The 21,429-nt window shown below is 45.9% G+C and overlaps 1 protein-coding gene across 1 annotated transcript; it reads left to right on the top strand.

Annotated features, from left to right (window-relative positions):
* The first annotated feature begins 2,504 nt into the window (after positions 1 to 2,504).
* Positions 2,505 to 15,955, top strand: FGD2 (FYVE, RhoGEF and PH domain containing 2). Its single transcript, XM_053392956.1, has 15 exons — positions 2,505 to 2,820; positions 3,154 to 3,234; positions 3,770 to 3,918; positions 4,655 to 4,811; positions 6,342 to 6,480; positions 7,258 to 7,316; positions 7,421 to 7,567; positions 9,085 to 9,177; positions 10,087 to 10,166; positions 10,258 to 10,288; positions 10,575 to 10,667; positions 11,868 to 12,002; positions 12,274 to 12,420; positions 14,249 to 14,392; positions 15,004 to 15,955. The coding sequence occupies exons 1-15, from the start codon at positions 2,569 to 2,571 to the stop codon at positions 15,214 to 15,216; spliced, it is 1,920 nt and encodes a 639-aa protein (XP_053248931.1). The 5' UTR covers positions 2,505 to 2,568; the 3' UTR covers positions 15,217 to 15,955.
* The last annotated feature ends 5,474 nt before the right edge of the window (positions 15,956 to 21,429 follow it).

The following is a 21,429-nucleotide window of genomic DNA, read 5'->3' as shown; positions in this document are numbered from 1 at the left end:
CTAATGGTGCAGAGTTCCCACCATGCAACAAACCCATAGCCCTGCAAAGGCTCATTTCAGGCTTTCTGCTGAATGTGTGATGGCAGAAGGGTGAGGGCAGCGGGCAGAATCTGCCTCCTTCTCTGGCCCCATGACATGTGCTGTGGTCTCTGGGTGGGGAACATGCAAACACTCTACCAGCTCCTTCCCTTAACTTGCCCATTCCCTATGTCAGCCCAGAGGGTGTTGTCCCTTTAGCAAGACTGCTGCCTCTGGTTTCAATCTTGAGCTGTGGCTTGTTTTGGAAAGGCAAAACTTTGCTTCAGAAGAGGAAATAAAAGCTGACTTTTGGATACATGAGGAAGCTTAAGGATAGTTATGACAGCTGATTGTGGAACAGAAAAGAGGATGTAGCCTTCAGTAGCTACTCTCAATGTAAATGTGAAAAAGACTTCCTCAGCCCTTGTGTATCATACATTTTAAAGCACATCCCCTCCCCATTGCAAGAATCCTGGGAATTGTAGTTTTTAAGGGCCTTGGCAAATAGCTCTGTGAGGGGTAAATTACAGTTCTCGGGATTGTTTATTTATTTGATTTATAGCCCAACTTTTTCTCCAAGCAGCTTTGGGTGGCATGCGTGGTTCCCTCCCTCTCCATTTATTCCACACAACAACCCTGTGAGGTAGGTTAGGCGGAGAGGCAGTGACTGGCCCAAAGTCACCCAGTGAGCTTCATGGCTGTGTGGAGGTTTGAACCCTGGGCTCCCAAGTCCTTGTCTGGCACTCCTGGTGTTTCCAAAGCTTGGGTTTCCAGCTGTTGCTGGACTACAACTCCCATCATCCCTAGCCAGTAGGACCAGTGGTCGGGGTGATGGGAGTTGTAGTCCAACAACAGCTGGAGACCCAAGTTTGAGAAACACAGCTCTAAGCACTACATCATGACCCTTAATGTGCAGGTACATAGCTTTCATATGATGTTTTGGTCTACAAGAGGCACAGGCAGTTCTATGAAAGAGAAGACAGGCAAACTGTTTGGTTTTTTTAGCTTCTCATGGGCCAATGTATTGGTGTCCAGTGGTACACTGTTCACATATGTAGGCATGATGGTCTTCATACAATGGATGCAAAGCTTTTGTGCATGCATTATGCATCCATGCCTATTGTGTTATTTACAGGGTTGCAATGTTTATCAACTGATTAGTGATTTAGGCTGCAGTCCTATTACCCACTTACCTGTGAAAGTGAATTCAACAGGACTTACTTTCTGGTGTAGGGTTGCACTGCTAAATATTTTTGTAGGTACCAAAAAAAGATGTCCTAGATTAACTGGGTGCAGATTTTTGAAAATAAATGATGAAATCCAATGTCACATGGGCGGACTTCTGCTTATGTTGTGGGATGTCCTCTTTCTGACCTCCTGCCTGCAGCTTGCTGCCCTAAAAATCTGTTCTGATGCATTCCCCAACCATCTGATGCAAATTTTGTGGGTGCATGTCAGCTGCAGGAGGAGAGGAAAGGAATGGCCTGTTTGCACAAGAAGAAGCCTGTTCCACTGGTAGGCAGATCTCACCCATTATTTAAGAAAGAAAAACTCTGCAGATAGCATGCATTTCTCTTTTTCTCTCAGGTACGATAGTATGCCTCTTCTAAGTTGATGCCTGCTGTGACACATGCATGCATTATCCAAAAAAACCCACCAAAAACCACCCCAAAGACAGCATTAAAAATGTTTGCAATCAGTGCATTAATCAATGAATCAACTCAAACTCATACAATTAATATCTTTGATTGCGTGACTTGCAATCTTAGTTATTCAGCTACAATTGCTGATGCTGTTGTGTAACTAAGGATGGAGAGCTTTTGTTGCTGTCTCAGAAGTCCCTGTTTCCCAGGGCCCAAACAGATCATGATGTGGATGTGGGAGGCTAGAGATCTGATCTCCTGGTTGTTGTTGTTTTTTGCTTAATCTTTTATTTTAGTTCTGTTTTCTGGATGTAAATTAACCCACCCCCCACCCCCAGCTACTGGTTAGGTGGGAAGGAAGAAATAGGCAGTCACGATTCAGCTGCCTGTATTTAGATATGGGTAAAACTGTCAATCCTAGTTTGTTTCAGTTTCTCATTTTTCCAAACTAAAGTTCAGTTCCCCACGTTTTGACAAAAAGTCCTCATGAGAACTCGCCAGCATTTCAGTGTTATTTTCTCTCTTTTGAAAGGCAATTTTGCCTCCCACGTACATTTTGACGCAGTGTATTTTCCCTAGTATTTACATTTCCCCTACTATAGTGTGATTTTGAATGTTATTTTCAGTGACATGAACATTTCCTGCCCCTTAGTGCTGGAGAACAGCACTGTAAAACTCAGAGAGGTCCAAATATTGATGGTTTGGTCCCCATGTTGTCTCTGAATGTTTTGCTTTTGCTTTGGATCTCACCACACAGACTACTTGGCTGTGCACTGTGTTTTGCAGAAGTGGGCTGAATAATGTCATTCTAAAACTGCTTGTCTTTTCTGTGGCTAGAGCTTGCCCGAGTCCCAGCAAGGAGCAGATCCTTCCTAAGTCTGGGCCCTGCTTGAGAGCACCGAATCTCATGGTGTCCTACCTGCTTCCACCTGCGACTAGCAGAAGAGCTATGAGCGAAGCCAAGCAAATGCCTGTACCGCACAGCCAAATGCCCTGCCATGCAGAATCAGCGATGGAGCCACGAGAGGCTCCCAGAGGGCTCACAGTCAAGTGTCTCAGCTCTTTCCGCGGCAAGATCAGTGCAGGCAGCTGGAGGATTCCACAAGATGCAGACTTCCAGGCAAGCCTCAGGACAGACTCCAGCAGCAACAAAAACCAGGTCATTAACCGCCAGATTACTATTGTTGTTGTGTTGTTGTTACAGATCACATAGAGTAGGGCCAATGTTCTGGGCAACTGGCGCTGTCAGGCAAGCAATGTCTAGAGTGAGGAATGATCTCTTTTTGATAGACCAATGGCAGGACCCTGTGTGAGGCAGCTTTCTATGTTCCTATGAATATGCATAATTGTGTACACACACAAACACAACCTTAGTTAGAGAACCCAGCCCTACTAATCTGCAGTGCCCCCACTGACAGGAGAGCAAGATCTACTCCACTGGGCTCATGCTTAATGCTCCCCATGATCAAACAGTTTCTCTTTATACACACAGGAGCCAGAAGAGAAAAAAATAGCATTGGAGCTCCTGCAAACAGAGCAGGCCTATGTCAGCCGCCTTCATCTTCTGGATCAGGTTGGTTTGTTACGGGCGACAACAGATTTATGTGCTTCTGACTGATGCACAATTGCGCATGCACGCACGGGTTGGCACCGAATCCAGAAGTATCCCTAAAACATCACTGAAAGGGTGGAATGGGGGCTAGGCAGACTGCTTTACACGGGTTCCGCTGATGCGTGCAGGGGGTCCAGAATGTAACCCCAGTGCAAAATGAGGATTGTCTGTAGTTTACTTGACAGGGGCATTCTGGGTAATGGTGTTTTTGTTTCCTGAAATGGGGGTGGTAGACCAAATATGTTTGGGAACCAGAGCTCTAGAGGGACGGGTGAAGGGAAAGTTTACTTTGGAAAATTGTGCATACTAAAATAAAAGTGCATGAAAACCTGGTGAATTTGTAAAATAAATAAATAAATAAATAAATAAATAAATAAATAAATAAATAAATAAATCACAATCTGATGCAGAAATGTGGGCGACTGAACTTAAGGCTGGAAAAACGAGCAACCGAGAAAAACCAGAACTGACAGCTTTGTCCATCCCTGGGTTCCAGGTGTTTTTCTCAGAGCTGCTGAAGGAAGCCAGGAGTGGAAGAACATTCCCAGAAGAGGTGGTGAAAATGATATTCTCCAACATCTCATCCATTTACCAGTTTCATGCTCAGTTTTTCTTGCCAGAGCTGCAGCAACGTATGGAGAACTGGTGAGTTAGGGCAGCCATACCGCTTTCCCCACTGCATTCCTGGAAAGGGAAGTGAGGGGGTGTGTGTGAAGGTTTATGCAACTGAAAGCAACTGTTGTATTATTTGAAGTCTAGAATCTGAAAAGATACCATACAAGAGGTCTGTGGAAGGGTCACTTTGAGTTAAAACCTTAATTCTTTGTCCCACCATGAAATAGATCTCTATTATAGGTTGTGCCATCTGACAAAGGACTAATCTTGGTGTGAAACAATAGATATATTTGTATTACATACTTCCTTTGTCTGCAGAGGGCAGTTTGGCAACATTTACTGTACCTTTATAGAACAAAGACTTGCAATTATATGATGAAGGGCAATGAGGAAATATCTTAGATAAATAAGAACTAAATCAGCAGTACTTCTCGCATGTATCTGTTTGTCTTCCTGTGACGGGAGGACGTATGAGGACAATCATTTCACTTCCTAGCTTTTTTCTTTTTTACTGAAGATGTTAATAAACAGAGACAGCCAGGATTGTTTGTGCTGTGGTGTACTGTTAAAACTGTGTAGAAGCTGGGCAGCATCCAGCAGGGACTCCTGCAGATGTCACAAACCAGTGCCAGCGATGCTTGGGCATTGCAGTTGAGACCAGAGATAGAGGCAGACAGGCATTTCCCAAAGCATCTTCCCTGGACCATTTTGGCTGCCTTTCCAGAGATGCAAATAGCAGACCTGTTCTCTTGGCTTCTGCCTGCAGGGATTCCAATCCCAGGATTGGGGACATCATCCAGAAGGTAGCCCCTTTCCTGAAGATGTATAGCGAATACGTGAAGAACTTTGACAAGGCAGTCGAGCTGATCACCACGTGGTCCGAAAAGTCCTTGCCATTCCAGGAACTCATCTCAAGCATTCAGGTGAAAATTATTTCGCTATTCTTTCATAAAATGTTTATACTGCTTGTTTGGGGTGGGGGAACACATTGAAGTGGTTTACAAAAATAATGAAAGAACGTCATTCTCAATTATAAAACAATTTGAAAGCTTCAAAACATAATTAAAATCAATGATAAGCCAGAAAGAAACCCTGATAAAAACACTTGTCAAAATTCTACATATCTGGGCAGGCTCCCCTGAACAAAAATGTTTTTATTTTTAATTTTTATTATTTTATTTTATTTTAAATTTTTATTAAGCATATACATATAAGAAAAACGTTTTTAGCAGGCTCTGACAAGAACAGTGAAGGCACTTACCTGATGTCAATAGGCAGGGAGTTTGGAAGTGTGGCTTCTAAAAGATTAATTCCTTACAAATGCAGAATGAGTATTATGTGATACCTGTAGTAGTGCCAGTTCTGCAGACTGGAGCAGTCAAGAGGGTATATATGGAGTCAGATGATCTTCCATGTAAACTGGACTCAAGCTGTTAATACTAAAAGTAACACCTTGAACTTGGTCTTGTAGAAAGGGTCTCAGAGCTTATTGCACAGTAACCTTTTTTAAAACTCAGGGTAGCTTCTATCAGGGAGGCCACCCACACCATAACTGTGTACAGTGGTACCTCGGGTTAAGTACTTAATTCGTTCCGGAGGTCTGTACTTAACTTGAAACTGTTCTTAACCTGAAGCACCACTTTAGCTAATGGGGCCTCCTGCTGCTGCCGCGCCGCTGGAGCACAATTTCTGTTCTCATCCTGAAGCAAAGTTCTTAACCTGAAGCAATATTTCTGGGTTAGCGGAGTCTGTAACCTGAAGCGTATGTAACCTGAAGCGTATGTAACCCGAGGTACCACTGTACCTGCATATATGTAGCATGGAACTTAGGCATTTTCTTCTCCTTGAGAAAATACTGGAAGGACACTGCCTTCTCCATCCAGACTAGCCTTTCTTCACCCATTTTGCCTAGCCTGGTGACTAATGTCTTCTACACCAATCTTTAGCCAGCTGCTCTCAGCTGGGATAATAGGCTCTGTAGTTCTTTCTGTGCTTCTTGGTGAGCCCTGTACCCCAGGTCTCAAAAGATTGCGTTGGTCCCATGCCTCACGTTCTTCCTGAGACACTGGACTCCTTCTGCTGCAGTGGCTGGGAATTTCTTGCTTCCAGAGGACCTCAAACATTCCATCTCTGTGCTGTAGAAAGACTTGAACCAAAGCATTAAATTTCTTCCATCTGTTACACCACCAAGACATGATAGATAAGCCTTCACCCAGCTGGTGCCCTCCAGATGTTTGGCTTACAACTCCCATCAGCCTCAGCCATCCCAGGGGCTGATGGGAGGTGTAGTCCAAAACATTTGGAGAGCACCGTGTCGGTGAAGGTTGCAGTAGATGGTCATCATGGTTTGTGAAGTGGTGAGGCCAGCCAAGTATCTGTAGTTTAATGTTTATATACTCATGTCTATGATGCCTTCTGCTTTCTCTTTCTGCTATTGTTACTATCCTGAGCAGAGACGGGAGATCTCAGCCAACTTAACCTTGCAGCATCATATGCTGGAGCCAGTACAGAGAATTCCTAGATATGAACTCCTTCTGAAGGATTACATACGAAAGCTACCTCCAGAGGCACTGGACAGGGAGGATGCAGAGAGTAAGAGCTCCATTTGGTCCATTCTGTGATGTGGGCAAAGAAGAAAGTTGACAGAGGAGTTGTTTTGTTGGAGGAGACTGTCCTTTAGCAGTGACACACATGTACCTGCTAGTTGAGTGATTCTAAGGCTTTCATACCAGGGTTGATTTGCAATTCCCCTGCTAGGCTTGTGCCTCCCTTCTCCTGCTCAGTGCCCTGCAACTGCAAGAACCCTGGGAAAGTGTTGGAGATTGGGCAATGAGCTTACTGCATTCATTCCCTTCAGGGCTGGACTTCTGTTGCTTTAAGAACTACAAAGATAGAAGGTCCATCAATGTGTCACTGACGTCATTGTTTTGAAAACTCCCTGCACCTCCTAAATATGATCCTGGTTCACCTATATCTTTTTTATTAAGTTTAATTGTATGTATGCATATATACATGTAATTACTTTTACATTCCCTTTATATATGTAAGCAAGGAGAACAATCATCCAGTTAATCAAAAGGGGCTGATGATATTTATGCAATTGACTCAATTCAATATTCAAAAACCTGATCACACCTATTGGTTACCCAGGATCGCTCCATCTTCATATTTTCTTCTTTAGATTTATTCTTAGTACATATTAAAATACCAGTCCATGGCACCAATGTAATTTTATCATGGGGCACAAGGGGAAATACTTCAAGGCTCACAGAGCACCCCTCCAGTGCTGCCATAGCAAGGAATACAGGTGTGCAAATGGGTTGTGTGAGAGAGCCCTGAGAGTTAAATGTTTCTCTGGTGTTTTTGCAGAAGCCCTGGAAATGATTTTCACTGCAGCCAAACACTCCAATGCTGCCATTGCAGAAATGGTGAGTGCACTGAACTCATGCGAGTGACTCCTTGCAGCCAGAGACATTTGCAACAGAGCTATTTGGTCCCTGTCTTGTTCATCTTAATACTGATGGTCCTGCAGGAACGACTCCAGAACCTTTGGGAGGTGTATCACAGGCTGGGGCTTGAAGACGACATCGTGGACCCTTCCAACGAGCTGATAAAAGAGGGACCCATTCAGAAAATCTCATTCCGGCACAACAACACAACAGAGAAATACCTGTTCTTGGTAAGAGATTAATCAGGTTGGGGGGTGGTGGGAAGGGAAGATAGCAATACATTGCTGTTGGACATCTGTGTTCTTTTGCACAATTCAGAGAAGTTGTGCTGCTGTTTGGATAAAAGAAAGAAAGAAATATTTAGGAGTTTGGAAAGATATGCAAGGTATGTCTACAGTGTATAAAGGTAAAGGTAAAGGTACCCCTGACTGTTAGGTCCAGTTGCAGACCACTCTGGGGTTGCGGTGCTCATCTCACTTTACTGGCCGAGGGAGCCAGCGTTTGTCCTCAGACAGCTTCCGGGTTATGTGGCCAGCATGACTAAGCTGCTTCTGGCGAACCAGAGCAGCGCACGGAAACGCCGTTTACCTTCCTGCCGGAGCGGTACCTCTTTATCTACTTGCACCTGATGTGCTTTCAAACTGCTAGGTGGGAAGGAGCTGGGACCAAACAACGGGCGCTCACCCCATTGCGGGGATTCAAACCGCCAACCTTCTGATCGGGAAGCCCAAGAGGCTCAGTGGTTTAGACCACAGCGCCACCCACGTGTATAGTGTATAGGGAAGGGCAAATAATAAGAGCCTTGAATCTGATACCCTACAAAGAAAGGCTTAAAACTCCTGAGACTTTTTCATTTGGACAAAGGTGACTGAGACTGTGACAGAGGCTTACAAAGGCTGTGGCCTTATGCATATCCACATGGGAGTAAACCTCTCTGGATACAATGAGACTTGCTTCTGAGAGTAAGCATGCACTGGACTGCACTGAAAATTATGTGCAGTGTGGAGAAAATAGATTGGGAAGTTTCTCTCCCTCTCTCCTTATGCTAGAACCTAGGAAGACAGTCAGCCAATGAAACTGATTGGCATGAAAGCACTTCTTCACCCAAATAATTTTTGGAATTTGCTGCCTCAAGATGTGGTGGTGGACGTTAGCTCAGATGAGCTGAAAAGGGAACGAGACAAATTCATGGAGGATAATTTACCCAGTGGCCACTAGTTGTAGTCATGGTGGCTATTTGAAACATCTAGGCTTAGAGGCGATATGTTCATGAATACCATCTGCTGGGGGGGGGCAACAGTGGAGCAGGGCTATTGCCCTCCTGCCTCTGAAGTGAATAATCCAAATGATAATTGTATTCTGGTTTTCAAGCAACCAGGGAGAATGAGAAGTGTGCCAGCAATAAATGCCACCCCCCCCCCCGCAGTAGCCAAGTACCTCATTAGCTGATGGAAGTTGGTGCCCAGAACATCTGGAGGTCATGTAAAGGCTGGCATAGCACTAAGTGATACATGCACTGGGTTCTTTCCTGACCCATTGGTGGCAACAATTCCTTCTTCTCTTGTTTGGAGTGGTTCATATTCTGAAGTCTCTAGTCTTCAGAGGGAGAGATTAACCAAGACAAACCATTATTGTATTGACTGGTTCATTTGACATTCGCTCTCTTCTTTTGGCCCTTCTTTGTTCAGACTTGATGTGCCCCCCTCCCACCAAGGCTTTATTCTCCCCCACCTCTTGTCTCTCTCAGTTCAATAACTTGCTGCTGTACTGTGTGCCAAAAGTCATCCAAGTGGGCGCAGCGTTTCAGGTGCACAGCCGGATTGATGTGGAGGGCATGAAGGTCAGAGAATTTCATTGCAGGTTATTCCTTTTAATTATACTTGTGGGGTGGGGGGTGGCCCTGCCCCATATTTTTCCACAGGATGGCGACATCTGGAGAAACATAAAACAAAAATATAACAAGCAGAGCAGGAAGCAGAGTACCCCCCCGAAATACACATATGTAGGGGGGGGGATGATAAGGGGAGGAATGCAATGTGGTGTTAAAGAGATCACAGTCTCAGTGCAATCATTTCTGCTTGCTTGAAGGAACAATATTCCTTCTATTCTCCCTGCACCCTGTTCTGGGTGTTCTCCTGAACCCCCCTCAGCCCATTTGGGGGTGTTTGTGTGTGCAGGGAGGAAAGCCCCCTTGTGCTAGCAGAAGTATTTGAGTGGGCTTTCGCCTGCAGGAACAGCTAGCTGAATCTGGCCCATGGTTTTATAAATGCTACCCAAGGAAGGGTATGGCATATATCTGACCATATTGGGACTTTTAAATATTTGCATGCTTCAGGTGAGTTGTCCCCATTCCCCTCCCTGCCAAACTTTTGCATGTGGATTGGTTCAGGTGTTTGCTTGCTGCTCTCTTCCCTTTGATTTGTTGATTATTTACTTAATCAAATTTGTAGCCCATCCCTTCAACTTCCAAAAATTACCAGGACAGCTCATGGAACAAAGCACGAAAAAATAAAATTCACTGTTTGTGTGTGAAAATATCCAACACTTGCATTACTCAGAGTAGACTGACTGAAATCCCGTTACTTAAGTGAGAGGTGCAGACTCCTTGAAAGACCCGTTACTAAAGTCCATTGATCTCAGTGGTATGGATGTAAATTGAATATGACAGCAGTGGAAGCCATCAGAGAAACAGCAGCAGCAACTTTTGACCCACATCAGTGCTAATTGTTTTACTTATCTGGACTTGCAGGTTCGGGAGCTGAATGATGTGCAGTTTCCTTATGCTTTCCTTGTATCAGGGAAACAACGAACTCTAGAATTGCAAACCAGGTAACTGACATAAGAATTTTGCCTTTTCTGATTCTCATGCAGAACGATGAGGACTATTCTTCTCTAACAGGTGACTTCTCTTTCTACGCAGGTCCCAGGAAGAGATGAATGATTGGATAAAGGTAACCCATGCTTCTACCCTTTACCCTACGTGAGAAAGGCAAAGTGTTTGCCCTTTTTAACAAAATCAATGAAATCGTAAATGATTATTAAAAGAACTTGCTGGGAGGAAAAGAGTAGGTAACGTTTGGTATGGGGACAGGGAGGAGGGGGAGAGCTTAGCACCCCTTGACTGCCAGCTCCCCACTTCCATACTTCAGAAGTGAGTGGGGCAGATGTGGCTTCAACCGCTTGCATGTGTGGCTTGAGCCTCAGAGCTTTATTTCAACTTCTGCTTTTCTTCTCCAGGCCTTTGAGTCTGCCATTGACAAGAAGGAGAAAAGCAGTGGGACCTTCAAGGTGGCAATCCAAGGGCCGGAAGCCGAGATGCAAGATTTAACTGTAATCCTCCTGACTGTACTCACTCATGGAATTATAGAATCATAGAATTGTAGAGGTGTCCAACCCTGTGCAATGCAGGAACCCACAGCTAAAGAATCCCTGGGAGATGGCTATCCAAAAACTTCTGTGAAGGACAGTCCACTACTCTCTGAGGCGGTCCATTCCACTCCTCTATTCCTCCTCCTGGCTCCACCTCACTTCTAAAAGCATTTCCTGTATTATTTTAATTATTTCACAAAATGTATAGATCACTTAATAGAACAAAAGACCTCTAAGCAGCTTACTTTATCCTGTCATTTTTTAAAAAAATCAAAAATACCAATAAAGCGCGCACACACACACACACACACACACACACACACATATAAGTTACATGAAAAATATAAGATAAAATGGGTAATCTTAAAACACTTTTGTCAAAAATGATGTGCTAAAATGACATGCCTAGGTAGGCTTGCTGGAATAAAAAAGTTTTGAGCCAGTGCTAAAAGCAATACATGCCTGCCTAATAGGAAGGCCATGAGTGAACATTCTGAAATCTGCAACAGGGAAATGGAAAGTGTGTGATGATTGGAGGACAAGAGAGAGGAGTGGAATGTGCAGGAAAGAGGTAATTATACCTAACAAGGCTCTGGCAGTGGTGCCAAGCAATATGGAAGAGGCTTCATACTTGTCTGTGTCCTGGACCCTGTGAGCTGTAGCCATAATTGCCTTCATTGCCAGAGAGTCCATCTCAGTGGTTCTTTGATTCCACCCCACTTCACACAGTACATAGCTTAATTGTGGAATTCGCTCCCACAAGACGTAGTGATGTCCTGGATTGCTTTAAAAGAGGATTAGACGAATTTCTGGAGGAGAAGTCCTATCAACGACTACTAGCCACAATGGCTCTGTTCCACCTCCACTGTAGGAGGTGATATACCCCTAAATACTAGTTGCTGGGAACCATAAGTTGCTGAAAGCACTGTTGCACTCAGGTTCTGCTTGTGGCAGGGGCAGCCTGTGCATTAGTTTGTATTTTGCTTCAGACAGCAGATCCACCCCTGCCATTATGCTGTTGCCAGCCCTGCTGACATTGACTTGCAGGCTTCCCATAGAACCTTAGTTGCCACTGGGAGAACAGGATGATAGACTACATCACCCTGTGATCATATCCACTAGGGTATATCTTCACGTTCTTATGGTCTGTTTTACCCTCAGCATTGCCAGTTTGATGAGCTGGGCAAGCGGGCTCCTCAGTGGATCAGGGACAAGCTGGTGACCATGTGCATGCGTTGCAAGGGCCCGTTCAATGCGATCACACGCAGAAGGCACCACTGCCGGGCCTGCGGCTATGTGAGTACACCTCCTCCGAGTTCCTTTGGGTAGGGCAGCCACATGGAAGGGCCTTGGGACTCCAAGTTGGTTTAGGGCCAGTCCAGAGAACTGATCCCAAGAGCGACCATGCTTGGTCCAGCCGCATCTGGGTGCCGGTGGTGGTGGGGACAGATGCTGAACTCATCCAGTTCTGTGTTCAGCTTTGGTTCAGGTCTTCTTTAAAGAAGAATGGGGGTTTCCTCTGTGAATCTACACTGCAGCAACCCTTTGGTTCCTCTCCTGGAGGCAGGTGGTGTGTGGCCGGTGCTCCGAGTACAAGGCCGAATTGCAATACGACAAGAGTGGGCCCAAACGCGTCTGCGTGGAGTGCTACATCTTCCTGACGGGGCATTTGTTGCCCGACGAGCGGCAAGCAAGGCATAAAGGCATCCTGGAGGTGAGGAGGAAGCAGAGCTGAGACGTCTCCATCCTCTCTGTCTCAGTCAATTGCCCGCCCCATTTCCTGCCTTTCCTCCACTTCAGCCATGGCTTGGTCACCTGTGCTGGATTTCCTCCTTTCAGTCCATTCAGGTTCCTCAAATTAGGCAAGTAAAGTAAGTAGGAGGTGATGCTTACACCTAACGGAATGGGATGAAACACTGGAGTGTCCTGGCAAATAATGGCTCCCTACAAGCATCTGCTCATTGCGCCCTACATATTTACTGCCGGAAATAGCGATGGAACCTGGTTGCCACAGAAAAGGTGTGAAGTGGAGCTGAAAGACAGGGGACAAGGGAGTGAGAGGGACTCTGTCCATGGTACTGAAGATTGAAAAACCAATAGACTAGACCTCCAGCCCCTATTATGTTGACACAAGGCACTGAAGGTTTTCTATGTATTATTTATTTATTGCATTTATAGCCCATCTTTTAATCCCTGGAGCTCAGTGTGGCTTACGTAGTTCTCCCTCTCCTCCTTTATTCCCCACAACAAGCCTGTGAGGGAGGTTAGGCTGAGAGGGAGTGCTGTGGACTGGCTGGATGAAGAAGAGTGGTGGGAGGCCCCAGTCAGGAACGGCCCCCCAGGGAACCCCCAGAGGAAGAATGCTCAGAAACAGGGGATTAGTGGTCAGAGGGAGACTCGGAGGAGGAGGTGTCAGCAGCAGGACAGGAGACAGGATTTAGTGAATGTGAAGAAGCCATGGCAGAGAGCAGCTCACACTCTGGTGCTGAAGCATAGGCTGGAGGGAGGATGGCCAAGAGGCAGAGTAGAGACAGGCTGCAACCAGCTCCCCTTCCCACTTGTCTCCTAGAACTCTCAGAGAAATGAAATGGGCAGAGCAGGGACTGGTTGTGTGCAGACGCAGCCTGAGACTGCATTGGAAAGACCCTGCAGAGGAGGAGTCCTAGTGGGCATAGGGAAGGTGGGGACCTTCAGTCCTTGCAACTGCTTCATCAGGGCAAGGCCTCCTAGAAAGAGTTGCTGAGACCACTAGGCCTGAGCTGTGGTTGTTTCCTTGAATAAAGAGTTTACTTCACTGGCCCAGGGTGAGTTATTGCTTTGTTGATGACCTATGCCTGACTCCAGCCCTGACAGGTAGTGCCTGGCCCAAGGTCACCCAGTGAGCTTCATGGCCAAGTGGAGAATCAAACCCTAGTCTCCCAGTTCCTAATCCAACACTCTAATCACTGTACCACCCTTACATTATGACCCAGAAAGGAGTGAAAACAGTCATTCTCCCTGCCTGTTTTATACACTGGTGCAACCAGGACCAGGGTGGAATCTACACACATATTAAAAACACTGTGAAAATGCTTTGGGAATCTGGGGAACCGGGTTCACGTCTCCGCTCCTCCACACGCAGCTGCTGGGTGACCTTGGGCCAGTCACACTTCTTTGAAGTCTCTCAGCCCCACTCACCTCACAGAGTGTTTGTTGTGGGGGAGGAAGGGAAAGGAGATTGTTAGCCGCTTTGAGACTCCTGAAGGGGAGTGAAAGGCGGGATATCAAATCCAAACTCTTCTCTTCTTCTCTTCTTTTCTAAAAAAATGTTTTGAAAAACACATTGAATTTTGCATAGCTCACTATCACCATCTAGTGTCCCATTTGTATATTGCACTTTACACCACTTTTAAAACGTTTTATCTGCAGCTGTGCAGCTGAGTCCCTGAACTGTTTGTTGTGTTCTATTCTGTAGATTGCATTCTATAGACACAGGAGCCAGTAGGAGCCTCTGGGCTAAAGAGCATTAAGGGAATGGCGTGGTGTTTTTGTTTAATTGGCAGAAAGAGTCTGCAGAAATATCGGGGCAGAGCTTGATGTGCAGTTTCCTGCAGCTGTTGGATAAGAACGGAAAGGGGAGCATGCGTGGCTGGTTTGTGATCCCACGAGATGACCCTCTTGTGCTGTACATTTACGCTGCACCCCAGGTATGTGTGGGCTTATTGAGAATTTGTTCTTGTGTGGAAGCTCAGATGGTTCACAATGGGTGTGGCTAACCTTTGGCCTTTCAGATGTTGCCAAACTACAACTCCCATCATCCCTGGCCATTGGCCATGCGGGCTGCATCTGATGGGAGTGGGAGTCCAACGACACCTGGAGGAGCCACACTGGTTCTCCATCCCTTGAGGGTACTTAATTGCCAAGATATCCCAAGCTGCTGTTCTAAGTGCTCAGTACACAGGCCCACCATAAACAGGAGCAGAGGCTCCCAGCTCTTCCTCTGGCAGTTCCTGATGGGAGAAACCTTGAGTGCAAAAATGGCTAGAGAGGAAAGGCTTAAGCGACCGCTTCCCCTGCTATTTCTCTGCTTAAATTACAGTGGCCTCTTGAGGCTGCCTTTGGTAAAAACCAAGAAATAACCACATTAGTGGGAAGATACATGCAGCTGCATGCCATGAATAGTTTTAGTCCTTACACATTGACAACAATCCCCTTGTTAAACAGGGAGCAGCTCTGGGTTGGTTTTGTCAGTTTGGAACATCTGGAATTGCTTCCTTTTGAGTCTCTCGTCCCCCCTCTCTTCCCACTTGCCTCCCAGGACGTCAAGGCTCACACTTCCATCCCCCTGCTGGGCTACCAAGTCAAAGAGATGCCCCAGAGCGACACCCGTCACATCTTCCAACTGGTGCAGTCCAAGCAGGTCTATACGTTGGTGGCAGAGACGGAGGAGCTGAAGCAGCGGTGGATGAAGGCCATTACACACTCGGCTCGTGGGGAAGAGGAGGAAGACTCGTTTGATGAGCTGGAATGACTGGAGCCTTGCTGAGAGGCTGCTGCATATCTTGAGCCGCCATTTCAACATCTGCAAAATGAAAACAGTATTTGGATTCTTTTGAAAACTATTTTTTCAGCTGTAACTTTCCAACCAGTTTTGTAAGTCACAGTATTTCTGCCTAGCTCAGATTTCCCTAGTTTGCTTATGAGCCTGTCACGTGGAATTGTGTCAAAAGCATCACTCAAGCCACACACAGTACATTGTTAGAACTGGAGACTTGCCAACGTTTGCAGATGTGTCTTCCCATTCACATGCTCACCCACACACCTAAACATTGCTGCAAACGGGATTTCCTATATGCACCTAGACTCCCACTAATTCCCTATAACCTGGCCAGCAAAACTAACATCTTCCTAAGGATGCTGCCCCTGTAACTCTTTATGCTGCAGAATCTAGATGCTCCTTTCCATCCCCACCACAAAAAGAACAGCAGTCTCACCTGCAGATGCACTAAGAAAGCTTCCATTAGGATGATGGGGGAATGGGGACAGTGGGAGAAGCTTAGACTCCCTCGACTTGTGTCTACCAGCAAATGTAGGTGAGTTCTTTGGCCCATAAGAACAGAATGGCATAAGAAGAGCCCTGTCTTGTCCAAAACTCATCTAGCCCAGCATCCTGTTCTCACAGTGACCAACCAGTCTCCCCCTCCTGCTGCAACCTGCTCCCCTCCAGTCTCCCAAAACACACACAGAATTGAAGAGGGCGGAGCAATGAGCCTTAAGCTGCTTGGGAAGGAATTGGGAGAGGAGCCTTAGAGAGTGGTCCTCACAACTGCTTCACTGAGGCAAGACCTACTGGGATGGGTTGCTGGGACCACTAGGGCTGAGCTGTTTTGTTTCTTTGAATAAAGAGTTAACTTCACTTACACCAGTGTTTTTTATTGCTGACCTGCTTCTCACGTCGGCTCCTGACAGACTGGAGCTACAACATGAAAAACCCAGTAATAAACTAGACATTTCTTGGGGCATGCCATACCCACAGCAGTGCCCCATCTGAGGAGTGCAGACAGGGCAATCCTTTATGTCACCTGGTTCCACATTGTTTAAGGCTTTAACTTAAGGCTCAGTTAGCATATTGGAAGTCAGTGCAACTTCCTCAGTGGAGTACCACAGTCAACAATCTAGCCTCTGCTTTCTGCACCAGCTGCAGCTTCTGGGTTGAGCCCCACAGGGAGTGCATTGTAATCTTCTTTGGCAATCACTCATAGCCAAGTAAGATTGTCATCCATGAACATGGTCTTAATAGTGAGTCCATAAATGACTATGGAGGCCAATTCTGGATCCACACGTCTTTCCACAATGGGGACATAGGTTTCCAGGTGGGAGTTGATCGTGGTGAGGGTTTGCCAAGCGTGCCTTCCTCTTAGCACATTTCTCCTTTTTGTCCTGAGTTTGAGCGTCTTCAAAGCCCATGACACCTTTGGTAAAGGCTGTTATCCCAATGCCAAGACCACAGTGGCCAAGCTATCTTTGTCCAGACACAGGTCCACAGCCTGCACACCTACTCCAGATTCATATGTTGAAGTGAAATAGAACTGTGTGTCATCTGACACTTTGCTCCAACTTCCTTTGTGACCACATCCAGCAGCTTCACATACATATTAACAGCACAGTGCCCTGTGGCATCCCATAACACAGGTGCCAGGGGCCTAAGGACTGTCTCCCCATCACTGCTCCCTGAAATCCACTCAGCAGGTAGGACAACAATATGGCAATGCTCCTGACACTCACCTTGCAGAACCAGTCCTGGAAGATGCCCAGGCTGATGGCATTGAAAGCCACAGAGAAATCAAGCAGAAGAAACAAGGTTGCACTCCCCTTATCCCTCTCTTTATGAAGGCCATCTATTCGGACAGCCAAGGTCAATTTGGTTCTGAAACAAGGTCTGAAGCCACAATGATATGGGTCTGGATAATCAATTTCATCCAAGAGCACCTACAGCTGCTGTGTCATGACCCTCTCAATAGCCTTCCCATATATATTAGTAATTGGTTGATAACTATTGCAGATTAGTAGGTCCAGGAGCAAGTGCACCATGTTCAAAGTAGGGGTCACCACTACTTCTCATTAGTATGCTTGCAGCTTACAATGGAAGTGCAATGATTGGAAAGCACTAGGAACCCCTGGTTTGGAAGCCCTGGTTGGTGGTTTGAAAGATACCACTCCCACCATTTTTTGGCACAAGTGTGGCCATGTGCAACGCACCCCCCCATAAGCACAGCTCGGATGCAGTGTCTCTCTATTGCAAAAATGATGGTGGTTGAGCAGTAATGCACATCTTAAAGACTGCACTTGGTCAGTGGGATAAAAAGAGATAGCCACCAGATCATCTAAATTTAAGTGCTATGTTTCTAGGGGAAATGGCTGCTTCCTACACCGGTCATATACAGGTGTGTGTGTCATGTTTTTGTGTAATTTGTGCATTGGCTTCCTTATGGATTTTCTCCCTTATTGATAATAAATCCAAAATTTATATCTTTGGCTTCTGACTTATTTTCATGACCCCTTTAAAGATACAGACAATTTTGAAGCCTCGTCTTAAAAATTGCTGTTGCATGCTTTATTATTTTATATATAAGCTACAAGGGTTCATGATTTATAGCTGTAAAATATTTTATCTCACTACTTCTGAAAGTTAAGAATCTAGAAAAATTAGGTTCTAGTCAGAGGCATTTCACCCTTGGGCCTTTAAGATCAAACATACCTGCAACTGATAAATGTTTGTTGGGTTCAAATTTCAGAGGCATAGCTGTGCTTGTTTTCTCCAGCAAGTATCCTGTGATACTTTGACTACTCAGTAATTTACTGGAGATTTCTGTAATTCATATTCTGCACACCAGAGGGTAGTATAAGATATGGAATTGAGAAAATGAAGAAGACAAGACCGATTCCCCCCCCCCCCCCCCCTAAGAGATTTGGGCTTGAAAAGGTCTAGAAGTCCAGAAGAGAAAGTAGAAGTTTAGTGGAGGATGCAACAGCCAGTATATTAAAAATATGTGTGTATTGTGAATAAGGGCTCTTATTCATGTTACAGTGTTAAGGGTCCAGGGCACAGAAAAATCTCAGCTGCTGATGGAAGTTCTCAGTTGGCAGGGGAGGTTGTAAAGGCAGGTTTACTTAATGGCAGCATTAATCTTGTGCTGGACACTCAGCCAAATGCCATCATAAGTTATTGGGGAAAGTTGGCTGCACACATGAAAGTATCGTAGATATCTCTATATAAGGCCAGTCACTCCCAGTGTGAGCAAGAGTGGGAAGCAGCTCTTGGCAATGCATTTCTGTGCATGGAGCTCAGAGAGATGCACATTTGTCTCAAGGCTGCTGCGAGAGGCAAGTCAGAAGGGCAAGGAGACAGCATTTAAGAATGATAGTCCTTGCCCATCCACCCAATGCTGCACAAGGTGGGGCAGCAAGTTGCATCCCTCCTCTCAAGACCAGGAGCATAGTAGCAAAGGCCAATCAAGAGATTTGGGTGCCTGAAGCAGGAAATCCCACAAGCACCTCTGCCTACCCTGGCAGCAAAAATACAACAATGGCCTTTCATCACACCTGAAACCAGCTGCTTCACAAGGCCACCTCGCCTAATGTTAGGACCGGCCCCGTTCCTGTTATAGCAACTAAGCCCCCAACCAATGCCCAGCCAGAAGAAGGCTTAGCTCTGGTGCCAAGAAGTCGCTGTGCCACTTTGCTTTGCACCTCCATTCCTGTATACTTTCCTCAAACTCTTTTGGGCTCTTCCAGACGACCTGCTTACTGAGCATTCATCTCGATTTGTTTGTGGGGAGATTAGACGATGTTGACTGCGTAACGAGCATATGTTCGGACTTGTTTGCAGGGAGGTAAGACAAAGTTTCATCAAAACAAATGCTGTCCCATGCTTTCCAGTTCATTTCCCCATCACCTTCCTTATTGCAAAATATTTGATCTTCTTTTGGGGAAGCAGCTTTGTTGTGCAAGGCCTTCCAATTGCACAGGCTGCCCATATGCTACCGGGACAGGTTGCTTTAATCTACAATACCCTAGGGGACTGCCTGATCCCTTATATCTCTGCCTGGTCACTGAGGTCTTCACTGGGGTCACTGTAAATGGTCCCCCATGGCTCAGATGCGTGGCTCTGTCCACCAGGAGCCGTGCACTCTGTATTGCAAGCCCAATTTTATGGGACTGCCTTCCAGATGAGGTCAGACAGGGCCCCTGACTGTTGAACTGCTGGTACCTGCTGATGATTTTTCTTTATTCCTTCAGGCATTTTACTAATTCTGAATTCATCACTTTAACAGATTTTTAGTTTCCTTGCTATTGGCTTTCTTGTTCACTGCTTAGAGACTACTGTAATTAAGCGGTATGTAAATTGTCAAAATAAATTTAGAAAATTGTTGAAATAAAGCTGCAATTGCACAACCTGGATTTGGTGGTATGTGACTGAATTCTACCCCAAAATAGTGATAGTCTGGAAGTGTCCTTTGTTTCTCTGCTCTGGCTACTCCTAGCTTCACCCTAATGAATTTGTACATCCTTTAAAAACCAGGAAAACCCCACTGGGTCCTGGAATATCAAACTCTGGAATTCCTTCTCAACACCTTCTTAGCATCATCCTGCATTTCAGAGACAAACTAAACAAGACGGCACAGTCAAGCTGTCATTACCCAAATGGGCCTCTGATCCTAATAATAGACTTCCCATGGGCATAGCCGGGGGGGGCAGGGAAGGGCAGCTACCCCCCCAAATCAATAAACAAAAACCATAGTAAACTGAGGTTCTGCCCCCCCCAACAAAAATCCTGGCTATGCCCATGAGACTTCCTGTTTTCCTCAAGCTAATAAAACTGAGAAATGGTTTCCTAGTCAAAGGTCACTCTGCTTCTATTTTTATGACCATTCTGGACCTTCCCATTGTGGCCTTCAGTTCCGTGCCACAAGCTGCCTTCCACAGAAGTCTCATTGTCAAAAAAAAAAGTGGGTGGGGAAGGGTTAGCCATGTGAAAAAAAAGCTCAAGCCAAAATAAAGCTGAATTTCACATCCCTGGGGTAGCATGAAGAAATATCGTAGAAATGCTGCAAACTGCCCTGAGCTACAGGACTGGGCAGGGAATTAATTAAAAGCACATCAGAAGAATTAAGTTTTGAATCTTCTAAACATAAGCTGAATGAATATGGACCATTTTAGAGCTTTGTTGATATTGAAGTGCAATGCTGTTTAGAACTGGCTTTGGTTAATACAGACACACATACCAGCAAGCTTTGCACCACCCAAATACTAATGACAAATTGACTGATTAGTCAATCACATTTGCACCCCTCTAAACCCCTCTACCCCACAGTGGGTAGCACTGTGGTATAAACCACTGAGCCTAGGACTTGCTGATCGGAAGGTCAGCTGTTCGAAACCCTGCGACGGGGTGAGTTCCCTTTGCTTGGTCCCCGTTCCTGCCAACCTAGCAGTTCAAAAGCACGTCAAAGTGCTTTTTAATTTTTATGCAGCCATTCAGACAGAAGTGCCAGCTTGGACCCGTGACCGTGGGTGCCCAGGGCCATGGATGCCATGCAGCGTGTATGGCCCTGGCACTGAAATTTGTGGGTGCCTGTCCCCTTCATGGGGAATTTTGTGGGTGCTTGGGCACCCAGTGTCCCAGGGAGTTGGCACCTATGCTTTCAGATGAAGGTCTAGTTAGAAAACCAAACTCCTGGATGGTGACCACAGGTCTGACTCTGTACAGGCAGCTTCCTATGTCCCTGTGATTTATAACGTGGTGTTATAACTGAGCGAGTGTGAAAAGTAGGTGAAAGGGCAAGAATGTCTGTTGTATTCAGGGCACAGCTTGAGTCATCCTGATCTCTCCCTGAACTTCAAGGTCCTCCTTTCCATTCCAAGAACACTCATCGCCATCATGCTGTCACAGGTTGATCAGCAGACACTTGCCCTGATCATCCCAGGTCCATGGCCCCTTTTGCAACTGGGGTACCAAAGTTCAGATGTGTCATCATACGGACAGCGGAAGCTGCAAGCAACCCACTTTAGTAGAATCAGGGAGAACAGGTTTCTCCCCAGAGGGGGCGCTAGCAGCCAAGGCTGCTTGTTTACAAGCTGGGAACGCTTAGTCCCTCGCCAGATCAAGACCTGTTGACCCCAACCAGATCAGCGAGGAAGATAAGACTCCAGGACACGTCTTCATCAGTGACTTGTTCTAAAG

Source organism: Podarcis raffonei, chromosome 6, assembly GCF_027172205.1.
Source record: "Podarcis raffonei isolate rPodRaf1 chromosome 6, rPodRaf1.pri, whole genome shotgun sequence".
NCBI classification, from domain to species: Eukaryota; Metazoa; Chordata; class Lepidosauria; order Squamata; family Lacertidae; genus Podarcis; species Podarcis raffonei.
This window is presented reverse-complemented; position numbering and strand designations above follow the sequence as displayed.

What these genes read in the sequence shown, in the direction of transcription:
- FGD2 (XM_053392956.1), top strand. Translation starts at nt 2,569, where the DNA reads ATGGTGTCCTACCTGCTTCCACCTGCGACTAGCAGAAGAGCTATGAGC. An exon ending in TTGATGTGGAGGGCATGAAG is followed by an intron (nt 9,178 to 10,086) that starts GTCAGAGAATTT and finishes CTGGACTTGCAG; the next exon opens with GTTCGGGAGCTGAATGATGT. An exon ending in ACTGCCGGGCCTGCGGCTAT is followed by an intron (nt 12,003 to 12,273) that starts GTGAGTACACCT and finishes TCCTGGAGGCAG; the next exon opens with GTGGTGTGTGGCCGGTGCTC.